We start from the raw sequence: 12,388 nt of genomic DNA on the forward strand, positions 1-12,388 counted from the left end.
AAATGCTCACGACTCTGACAGTCACCTTAAGGACAGAAAATATTTAGAACATAGGACATGTTACTTGCATTTACCATTGACATTAATGTTTGGATGTGTGGACCAGAAAACATTATTAACAGGTTAATGTTTTACAGTAGGACACATGGAATTAATGGGTGATAAAAGCATAAAGGGATTTAGTATTAAATAGCTTTTATTATTAGGGTTACAAGGATAAAACAGGTATTCTCTTGTGGTGGCTTAATACTTCACAAAACATGAACCTGAACTGACACTAAATTGAGTCAAGTGGCTCTGAGAGTAGTAGGGAATCTGATAATATCACGATCACCCAAATATTACGAGCCTCAGAGCTGTCTTTTCTGCTTTAACTTGATGCTTAAGAGCAGCACTTCTAGGAGAAGCTCTTCTTTCTCTTAATGCTTGTGTATGCTAGAGGCAGGTTTTTGAGATAAATCTGGTCTGTAACCAAGCTGGCAAAAATTGTTCTGTCCACAGATCTGACCATGTGGGAAGCATGGGAGGGGAGAGGGGAAGCAGGGAGGCAATCTTTGAGACATGGCCCAAATACTTAGTTTTATGGAGCAAAGGGCACATCTTCAATTCAACTAATAAAATGAACTATGGACTATATGTTCCAGAACTCCTGTTTGTATAAAGGACATAATCACATCACTGTCTTTTTCAAAATGCTTGTAGGAATGAAATGTATGTGTACTACTTGTGGGATAAGACTGTCACAGATAATCATAGCAAAGTCTTCACCAAACAGGAAACTCGCATGCTTTTACGCTACATAAAGAGGGAACAGAAGCTTGCCACGCTTATGTAGGTAACCAGGCACCAGTTGAGGCCATTAAGCCCAGGATTATATTCTACATGTCTCTGCAGAAGGTCCATGGTCAGAGAAGCAGGGGTTCTAGACACATCCTGGAGTAACAGCAGAGTTCCTCTGCAGCGCTCAGCACAGCACCCACAAATGGGAATAATGAGAAAGTGAAGGTTTCGCAACTGGCATGGTACTGTTGTCTCTCTTTTCTCATAACTAGCATGTTATAACAGAGCAACATATTAGTGTTACTACCATTGTAGTAGTAAACACTTCTCAGAAAAGGAATTGGCAAGCAAATGTAAACAGGTGTTTTTTTTTTTTAAAACCCATGGATGCAGATTGCAAACAGCAGTGTGATGAGACAGAGATAAGTTTGATAAGGCAATACGGACCAAACCTTTAAAATGACAGAAATAAAATATAATCCTACTTCTTATCATTACAAATGCATTGTAGTAATTTTAATATCTCTCTTGTGCTATAAAGGAGGCAAACCCCCATTTCAGCAGTCCATTGTGTAGTAGGAAATTGCTAGCAATACAGTGTTTTCCTTTTAATGTGATTATGCCTTACATGGGCACAGTGACTTAACTCTGCCTTTGGCCAACTCTATGTTCAGTTATGCCATTTTATAATTATATTCCATCAACTTCATTTTCACTTCTTGCCATTTACGCTATGGTTTTTCCAATAGTAAGTTCTGATGTTGTATGCTTTTTAGTATTTAGCTTGAATGTAGTCCACCCAAAGTGGTGCTGTAGAATTAGCTTGAGACTTCAACAATTTAGTTTTTTAGGAGGCAAGCTTTCTTTTTGTCTTGTGGGTTGTTTTTTTTCTTCCTACCCGTCACAGCATATGTAAGTGACGCTACTTAGTCTTTTACTTGTTTTGTTTGACACTTAATTTTAGTGATTCCCAGCCCTCTGCAAACATTTATCTTTTTTCTCCCTTGAATTTATATGTGTCATCCTATCCATTTTCCAAGTTAGACTCTGCCAGGTCATAACTGTGTGCCAAGCTTTCAAGAATGATCAAAACTAAAATAGATAGGGAACTTCCTTAGAAACTGTTAGGATCACTAGTAGTCATGAAAAAAATTGCTATTTCAGACCACAGCAATTTAAGCTAGATGTACTTCATAGCTTTTGAACAAAACAAATAGGGGAAAAGGTATTGAAAAGACCTTAAAGCAGAAATTGCTTGTGAATAATTGATGCAACTGAACTTGGAAAGGCAGGTACACGTATGCTTCACGTTTACAGTGGAAGAAGTCAGCCCTACACTTGATAGAAAGGAGTATTAGGGCTAGAGCTTTTTAAAGCATAATCAATCTGTTTTCATCAGTTACAGGGCTAGCTGTGCTTCCATTTTTTTGCAGTCTGTGAACTCCTTCATTCATTGGCCATCATACGTCTTCCCAACCTGTAATGAAATTTGTAGCTTTCTTATGCTTGGAACATAAGCTGAGCTACAGTACGGCTTTGTATCCATCATGGTTACCCTGCTGAGCTGACTACATTCAAACACCTGAGGCTCTTCCCTGGTCCATGGGAGAATTTTTGAACACTGGTGAATATAGTGACCAAATAGAATACTTGAAACAAAAGTGCTGTTTATATGATAACAGCAATAAAATTTTAAAGAAGGGTTTTAAAGAAATTAAAGTATACATATCAAATAGCATTAACTGAGGAAATGAAAGTCAGATTGTTTATGTCTATTGTCATGCCCACATTCAAATTGTGGATATGGTGAATTTCTGCTTACAGGGAGACTGTTCTCAGGAAGACAAACCTTTCTTCTAAGAGGTTCCTGTGTATTTGAACTATGTATATGCACATATATATTTTTGTATGGCATATGTTATAATCATCAACTTCTCTGATTCTGACAAAAAAGGAAGCCATGTCTCATATTAGAACCATTTCTTTATTCTACTACACAGTATCTTAAGCAGGGGAAAGAGCTTGTATATGTTGTCTCCCTAATGTATTATGATTTCTTTGAATTATTTGTGCAGTGAAAAGACATTTAGAAGGGAATACCGAAGAAATGTCACGGGCCAACAGCTTCACTGATGATATTGACCTTATTTCAGAAGAGTTGCCGCTGCCAGCTGTATCTGACATGGCACAGTAAGTGGAACAACAGCTTTTTAATTGATAATATAAATGCTCATTAATGGTGAGGGAGACTTGTCACTGAATAAAAGTATTATTCTTTGGCTGGCTGCACTTGAAGTGATTATGAGTTTGATCTTATTTAACCATTTGTGAACGTTTCTACAAAATGCAGGTTGAGCTTTAAGTTTAATGGAAGTAGTCAGACACTTGGGAAGAGAAGCATTGCTCTGCGACGGGTGGCTTGCAGTCTCGGTGTCTTTGTTGTTTTACTTTTTAAGGCAGCTGACACAGCTCCTGAGATTTAGTTTTACAGGTAGGTTTATGTTTTGTAGAATTCTGAATCAGTTTGAGCTCTAAAGCACTCCTAATATGAATACTGTATGAATTGATTGGAAACATAAATGAAATTGTCATTTATAGATACAGCCTGAAAATAGAAGGGCTACATTATGCGTAATGTTTTGATAAAGTAGGCACGCTTGTAAGGAAATGATGGTCCAAAAGTATGAAAGCAAAATTATTAAAGAGATGCTGAAGGTGTCTGGATTGACCAGGACAGAAAGTCTCCATTATCAGTGAGTTCACTGCAATTGTTGAACTATCTCTCACGTTGCTTGTATTTGGTTTAGCAAACGCCTATTTCTTGAAATAAGCATAGTAGTATCTTCATGCAGGACTCCTCCATTTTGTGTTTTGACAAGATCTTTGAGTAACCTTCATGCTTTTGTCCTATAATGCATAATTCCGGGGGGATGGGGAATCTGGAGTAAATTTCAAGTGTGAAGTAGAGCATTAAAGCATACAGCAAGGCCTGGATGGACCAGAGCATCCAGGTATCATACTAAGGCTTTATCTTACATTCAGAAACTGATACAAACAATGCTGGTGAATAGAACTCTTGAGTTAGCAGTGATATATGACCTAAAGGTATGGTACAGCTGGCACAATCTCATGAAGGTCTAACTAGTCATTTGGATGTTACGTTAATGTTGGTGAAAAACTAGACTGAGTTCACGCTTGCAAGAGAAAACATGGAATTGTCATTGGAAAAACCCTTTGGTAAATATCTGAGATTGAAAAGACCAACAAAAATTGTTGCTTGCCTTCAGATAAGGAAAAATATAGACAGTGGTGTTCAGGATGAATTTGAAAGCAATGTGATTCCAATCTATAGTGTGATTGCTTTTTGGATGGTTTATTTCACATCATATGGTTACTTTCTGTCCAGGTAACTCATACAGATGATATGTCTGCTAAATCTACAATAACTATACTATGCTTTTATACAGAATACCCTGGTGCTTGTATTTTCCCAACATACTATATTTTTGACCTTCTTTCAAATCAGATAATTATAAATTGTTCCATTCAAAATCAGCACAGTGCAAGCACAGGATTTTGCATTAGGAAAGGAACAGTTCTAATCTTATTTGTACTATTTAGTGCATGAAAAATGGTGGTATTGTATGTTATTCTGTATAGTGCACCTTGCAAAAACTGTACCTGAGTTTGCAGCTCATATCAGAGTTTAAATGCATTCCTCTCTTGTGTGGAAAGTAAGAAAAGGAATAGTAGAAAGCTAACCAAATACACAAATGAAAAAAATTTAAAATATGGAGAGTATTTGAAGTAATATGCTACAGGGTTTAAAGTAATATACTATCAATTCATTAAGTCCTCTTGATGTGGATGTCAGGTGCATATAAACAGAATGATCTTGCAACTTAATATTGCTAAATTAATGATTATTAAATTCTAAGATCCATTATATATGTCTGTATAAATTTTAGCTTCTGAATATTTGTAATGAACTTCAAATGTACAGAAAACATAAGGTCAAAAGTTATAAATGTAATATAAAGATATAAAGGTACTGTGTAAAAACAAAGCCAAAACACCATTTCATGTAGTTTTATGCTTCTAAAGTCAAGCATGCCAGCTTTCACCTTTATCACTGGTAATCTCAGTTTATATGTGTATAATTCTGTATAGCAGGATGCATTCATTTAAGAGTTGTCCTGATTTTTGAGTAGAAATGTAGTGTCTCGTTATTCAAATCGTGAACTTTGTTGGATAAGCACAGAATGTGATGTATTTATGTATCTTGGTTTTAAATTGCCATTTCTAATGCAAACAATAAGATATTAACACTGTATTTGCCTGATATGCATATGCTTTCTACATGAATATTAGATATACTTAGCGTGATTATTTGTCTTGTCTTTTAGCAGAAGTATAAGCAGGTAAGTCTTCATGTGTGCTGTACTTGCTTTGGTGTGTGAGCTTTCCAAAAGAGCATGGCTTTTGCTTTGCACTTAGTAATGTGCCCCCTACACTAGTGTGCCTTGGAATTTGTGATGGGGAATTTTTTTTTTTCCCTGTTAAAAGTTCCACTTTTATTCTGCATGTTTACCTGGCTAGAATAAAGACTTATTCTGTTTGTTCATGTAGATGTTGTTTCATGCTGTGGAATTACGTACCAGATAGATTCCGCCCCTGCCCCCCCGCCCTTTGGAGTGAACTGCATAATGGAAAGTGGTTTTATCTCATTTGGGAATAACATGCGTTTGATAACCAGTGTGACAAACCTTCATCCTAGAGTCACAATGCAGTCAATGAATTAGACAAAAATTCTTCCAAGAGTAAAATTCAGCCAAAGGTGTGTGTATATATATGTGCAATGAACCTTCTCAGTTTGCAAAGTAAGTGAAAACGTGGCTTTCATGTAACAGTTAATGATAGTATGCTACGATGATGACAGTTTCACGTGGAGCACTTCTTTGTGAAGTCAAGCTTGACTTTGTCAAGCTGCCAAAAGGCAAAGTTTTCCTTGCCTTCAACAAGCGTTATGAGTTACAAAATCAATCTCACAGTATACCTTTATTCCAAAGCCAGTAACTGGTCATTTTTTAAACTTTGTAAGCTGCTATGTTGATTATTAAACATGAAATGTCAGGTCTACAACTGTAATGTTTTGAGGGCTTTTTTTTCTGTAATGTGAATAGTAGATTCTCCTGAAATGCTCTCTGCTAGATGGATGATAGGAGGGATGTTCTCTGATGACAGTAACCTTTACTTTTGGCCATACTGTCTTCAAGACTCCCTTCATTGTGTGGGAAGGCAGATACTGTCCCAGGAGAATCGAGTTCCTACCCTTGAGCCATGCTACCTTGGACAAACATCTGTTGCACAGTGTGCACATATGCATTAGTCTCATAGTAACTAAAGTGGTTGCTTGGCAAAACCTCATCAGGTTGGTTGGAAACTGGTGATACTACTATTTAAGAATGCGTCTTGAGTGAAAGCAAACCAGTTCAGTGGGTTGCAGCACTGCCCAGGTTTCAGTGGTTAATACATCCAGTATTGGATTTCAGATGTTAGTGATCCATGCAAGCTTAGAGAAGGTATGCTCTCCTGCTAGAAGGTGGAAGGTGTCAATAAAAACAAAACCAAATAGCAAGCTTGCAAATTGAGCTTAAGATACCTTTCTGTAGAAATACAGCTTCTTTGGATCCTTTAGATAGTTGGGATGATGCTTGTTTCCAGTGATCTGGGCAAAAATGTGGAAAAATGCAACCTCCTGAGCTAGGGAACAAAAGCATCATATTCAAGATATAATTCTGTGGTTGTCTGAAGTTCTTGCTGAATATCTCTGGCCCAGGCTCTCAGGAGTAAAAATTTCATGTGGTTGCTGACATGAGTGGAGCTATGTTGTTTCATACTGGCTGCTTCTGAGGTGTCCAAAGTTGAATGAGAATGATTATGTTAGAGATTAATCAAATCTGACAGATGAAATAAATATGTTAATTTCAATGGGTTGATGGGTAGTTCTGTTTTTAACAATAAATGTTTAGACTACCTTATTGCCTGATGTACCACCCAATTTTTCAGATTCTCTGCTGAGCAGTCGGAAGACGACTCCACCAGTGCACAGAGAGACTGCAAAATGATGTTTTGTCTGTGTTTTGAAACCCAGAAAAACAGAGTGATTATATTTGACTCATTACAGCATATTTGCTTGGTCCTTAGGGTTACTCTTCTACGTATATTGGTAACAGTATCTAAATGAAGCTATACGTTAGGGAAGGTTTAAATCTTGAGAATGTTACTTCTAGAGCTGGAAAGTTCATTTTCATCACTTTGCTCTTTCTTGCTAACCACTCAGCACTTTCTTTATATCACCTGATTTTTTAGTGGAAGATATAAAATCAAACAATTGAAGATGGATCCTTCACCCAACTTGTGCCACCTCTTTCTCCATGATGTTATGTCTTGAAGCCTCTCTTCCTAATTTCCTACTGTATGCACACACAGATGTTGTGACAGAAGGACAGAGGACCTGGTATAGAATTAGGCCTGCTTGTAAAAATAATACATGTCAAATTCCTATATCTCTGTAACAGATTGTTTACTAATGAAAGAGGCAAGAGATTACTCCAAATGGCACTGATTAATCAAGTGGCAGGCTGTGATTTCTGCTTTCGTTTGTTAAGTCTTGTCTCCTATCCATTGTTGGCAGGACTGTTTTATCTGTCTGATGCAGCCTATCGTGTGAATCTCAAGGTCTTTGAGGAACGAGCTGATGCTATTTAGGTCTGTAAAATGAGTAAGCTGTAAGCTTGCTAATTCTTGATCTGTGTCCATAAGCAACAAAAATGCAAATAAAACCTCTCAAAGTCTGTATGAATTTGGTAAATGACAAAAGGAAGAAAGGAGGAGAAATACACATTGTAATGAGAGCAGGGACAAACCTTAGCAGATTTTTGATTCTTCTTCCTAGTCTGAATATGTAAGGCCAGCCACTCCCAACAGTTGGTTCAAACCAGAAATTATAATTGAGATGTGCTTTACCTGTGTTAAGTGACACAGCCTTTGGGGATGGGTATGTGGCTTGATTGACAAGAAAGATAGTCAGCTACAAGTCCTGTAGACCTGCACTAACATACTCTTGCAGTATCAAAACCCACTCTTGTGGAGGAAGAAATAATAGCAGTTAAAATGATGGGCACAAGTGAGCAGCTTGCTTGAGGTCCCATGTAAATTGAAACAAACATTTGTATGAACTAAATACAGTGTAGCATGGAGGATCTTGGAAGGGAGAGAGCTGCCTACAGGGAATGGTTACAGGACTAGGGAAGCCCTGTAAGTTACCTCTGATTAAGAGACATGCAGCTGTAAGGCTGCAGCCTGTGGCAATTGAGAGTTCATTTGGCTGGGAAGGAACCCTCCCCAGCATGTAGGGAGACTTGTGATGTGAGGTTTTGGAGTTGCTGTGGAAGTTGCTGACGCATCCTATTTCAGATGGCCTTGATTCCTCTACTTGTTCCTTTGCTTGCTCCTTTTCATTTTTTTTGGCATGCTTCTGTCTTTACAGAAGAGTCATATCTGTTGGCCCTTGATTTCGTGTTTTGAACCACAACAACCTGGAGGAGGCAGGGGGTATTAATTTGTATACCCTGCCACTAACGGTAGTTGTCACATGCATTAAATCCAGTGCCTGTTGATCATCCAAGGGGGAAAAGAGATTCTGGAAAGGAAGGAGCAAAGGTTCTGCTACCTTCAGGGACCTGGTATGCTTTACTCAGGAGCAGTGAGCATCTTCTGTGAGGGGGGAGAGTATCTACTATATGTGATTTGCTTTTTTTGCTGTCATTGTTCCCATGTTGAATTGTGCAAATGGTGTTTGTCTCTTTCTGGATTCTTCCTGGCTGCCCTGGAGCTTTGCAAGAGTAAAGGAGACCACTGAACATAACATTAAGCCTTAATTTTTTTAATCTCCAGCTGGTCCTATTGTTATGCAGATTGTGATGACAACAACCCTTGGCCATGAAAATATTTTCTGTCATACACACCAGAGTTAACCTTAGAGCAGGAAAGAGAGAATTTGGCCAATAGATTGTATTGAAAGATTACACCAACCTGGTCCCAGATAGCACAGTCTCAGGAAAAATATACACAGCACCAGCTTTAGAAGCAGACATCCTGTTTTTGTTTTTCAGAGTTCTGTGGTTTAAAGCTGTGATGTTTAAAGCTCTTTACACTGTGAGGAAAAGCAAAAGTTAGAAATTCTATATGTCAGCATGGTTAAGCAACTGTGGTTGAGAATGCATTTTGTAGCTCACTAGGGTCATGTAAAGGTAAATGTCAGTTGGTCTCTTAGCAGAAAGCAGTGTAATGCTGCAGTTCAGCAGTCATCACGTCAGCTCTCTTGGGAGGAAACCTTTAGAAGGTGAGATCCACATACAATGACCATCGTCAGTGGTAATTGCCGTCAGCTGAACAGCTGTAGTAATAACTCTTCAGCTGGAACAGGCTGCCAGGGAAGTGATAGCTACACCTGTTCCCCACAGGAAAGTGGGGTCTTAATTACTTTTCATGGGTTGAGAGCGAGACCAGCAGTTGCTCTTCTTTCTGAGGCCCTGTCCACAACAGAGTCAAATCATGTTAAGGAACTGTGTGTTTAATACAATTCTGGCTAAAACAATTCTATGCAAAAGTTCAGAAAGCATTTATGTACTTCTGCTACCTTCCTATGTATTTGTGTGTAACGTTGCTGTGAAAATGGCTGACTATTTCACTTTGAGATATTAAAATGGTGCAATAGAAGCATGGAGATCTGAATGTGGAAGCGACCAGATATCCACCATTCCCACATCCATTTTTTTCTTTCAAGCTCATAGTATGAAAAACAGCTCTTAGATTGTAGGAGGGAGATCTTATCTGCAAAATTACTAGCAGAACAACCCAACATTAGTATGTGGTTATCGCACAATGAAAGGAAGTGGGAATATCTGCTTTAAAAAAAAAAAAGGAAATGGCTGATTGCCATAAGCTATATAAGAACCCTGAGGAGGGGTGAAAAGATAGATCTGAGGTAAGGCAATGGCTGCAAAACCTCAAGGCCTACAATGTAGCACTTCCTTCTTACAGGGGAAACTGGGACTCTGATGGTGAGAATGACTGAATGCCTTGCTCTGTGTCATCATTGGTGAATTCTGATACAAAAGGAGTATCACAAATTAATCTTCAATGAGGAACAGAACCTTCTGTGAGGATTGAGGCTTACTAAGGCAAAGAAGTTATTCTTGTTTGTTGGTGTTTGTGCTCGCTCCAGGCTGCCTGGAAGAACAGAGCATCAAAGCTGCTCCCCACTTCACCAGAACCGGGGACTACAGAGTCTGGGGGGGACACTTAGCACTGCTGTTCACTGGAGTGGAAAATCCCACCGTTGTTAGTAATCCATGCAACTATAGTCAAAGGAAGATGCTTTATTATTAGTCTCGGCATCTAGCTTTTCTCCTTAAAAACAAGTTTAGAAACAGTGTTGGGTTTTCTTTTTTTCTGGTGGAAGTATTTTATCATAGGATTGGCAGGCAAGAAATATGACTAGTTTCCTCTATTGCCTACTAACACAGAAATTTTATACAAAGTGAATGGAACAAACTGTAAAAGTTATGCTAGGTCTTAAAGCTTACATTAGATGTGCTCAAATAGAGTGGTGCTGTATGCCCCTTTTTAAGTTATTGGTCAGCACTTGAAGAAAGGGATGTTAAATCCATCTTTCAGCTTTATTTCAGCCTCCAAGTTGTTCCCTCCATCCGTAGATGACAGTGAAGGTTTTATCAGGGATTTCAGAATATCTTCTTTGCCTCTGCTTGAAAATACAACAGTGTGCAACTCTTGACACAAAGCATATTTCCAGTCTTTCTATGGTTTTGGTCTATCTGTGCAAACACCATTTATCTTTGTATCTTTATCATAACTTCCTCCTATAGCTTATTGCTTTTAGCCTTATTAAAGAAACAGTTCACCTTATCACCAGCAAATCTATCACATTGCATATCATTAGATCTAGCAATTAGATAGTAATCTTGTGTAGGATAATTGAATCTACTGAAAGCTCATTAATAACGCTTTTATTACTAAGATAGGGACAGCTAGGGCCCTTAATCATCAGCTAGATCTATTGTACCACCTGTTGTCCTTTTGCACATGTTTGTGGATTATTTTAAAATACTGTTATTCCTAAGTTTGGAAAGCATGATCAGGCACTTGATGTATCATGTAAATATTGCCCATATTATCACTGAGCTAATACAGGTATTGGAGAAAGTTGTGAAGCAATACTGGCCATCAACCAGCTAGTGAAGGGAATGGTATTCTAAGAGGTAACATCACCCAAGAGGAGTGGGTTGGCCAAATGACAGCAGCAAGGTTGGTCGGAGTACAGAATATTCCTGAAGATGTTGCAGTTCGCCTATCATCACCGTATTTACATTTCATCCATATCTTTGAAACAAACATAAAATGAAGTGAGAGGGAGAGATGAAAAGCTAATAAGTGGGCAACCCACAGTAACGTGAAGGGAGGGCATTTATATATATCGTTTCCAGTTTTCTCATTGTGCTGTTGGCTCTTGATGCTTATTAATCCTCATTCTCAGGTACATCTAATATAGGTGGTACATCTAATATAGGTAGTACTGATGCAATCAGTTCTGTCCACTGCACTCAAAAGCATTATTAATTGCTTCAAAGAGAAATTTAGATGAGAGTTTGTCATTTCTGAACTGAAAAAGGTAAAACAGTGAAAATTCAACAGACAGTAGTAATTGCTGATCTGGTTCTATGCTTTTGACCATTTTAAGGCCTCACGTTAAGTTACACTTTTTAGTACCACTTATTTTTGTATTGTCACCTCCAATTTTGAACTCTTTAAAAAGGCTGCTTCAGGATTTATTTCAGCACCCAAAGTATTTTTATTACCATGTAATATGAAAGCAAGGCTGCTGGCATTCGTATAAATTGGTGCCATTATGTAGTAACCTTTTCTAAGAATTTGACACTGCTTCTGAGGTATTTTGGAGGTCTTTTTGGGTTTTAGTCTGAAGAGTAATTTTTCAGAGAATTTTTGCTCTTTTATTTTTAAGTAAGGATATTTGGCCAGTGGAGGGCACTGCACTATAACACAATGAGACACAGAAACTCCCATTTCAGTTTTTGAAATCTGATTTATCATTTCAACAAACTTACTTATAAACTTAATTTATAAGCATCTGAATTTCCCCACTGTTAAATTGGAAAGTTGCCACACTAAGGAAAAATGCTAAATGTACTTGAACATCAGTTTAATGAGAAACTTAACCAACCCCCAAAGGCTCAACTTGGTATTATAGAATCATAGCATCGTTTAGGTTGGAGAAGACTCTTAAGATCATCAAGTCCAACCGTTAACCTAACATTGCCAAGTCCACCACTAAACCATGTCCCTAAGCACCACGTCTACACATCTTTTTAAATACCTCCAGGCATGGTGACTCAACCATTTCCCTGGGCAGCCTGTTCCAATGCTTGACAACCCTTTCGGTGAAGAAATTTTTCCTAATATCCAATCTAAACCTCCCCTGGTGCAACTTGAGGCCATTTCCTCT

At 38.1% G+C, this 12,388-nt stretch overlaps 1 protein-coding gene across 1 annotated transcript in view; it reads left to right on the forward strand.

The window, feature by feature from the left end:
- Positions 1 to 12,388, forward strand: part of LOC103917237 (potassium voltage-gated channel subfamily KQT member 1-like) — a 531,450-nt gene that overhangs the window by 108,735 nt on the left and 410,327 nt on the right. Inside the window, exon 11 of the mRNA XM_009324351.1 lies at positions 2,856 to 2,970. Coding sequence (XP_009322626.1) covers positions 2,856 to 2,970 — 115 coding nt within the window. The remainder of the gene's footprint in view (positions 1 to 2,855; positions 2,971 to 12,388) is intronic.

Source organism: Pygoscelis adeliae, unplaced genomic scaffold (genome assembly GCF_000699105.1).
Source record: "Pygoscelis adeliae isolate BGI_AS28 unplaced genomic scaffold, ASM69910v1 Scaffold65, whole genome shotgun sequence".
Lineage (NCBI taxonomy): Eukaryota > Metazoa > Chordata > Aves > Sphenisciformes > Spheniscidae > Pygoscelis > Pygoscelis adeliae.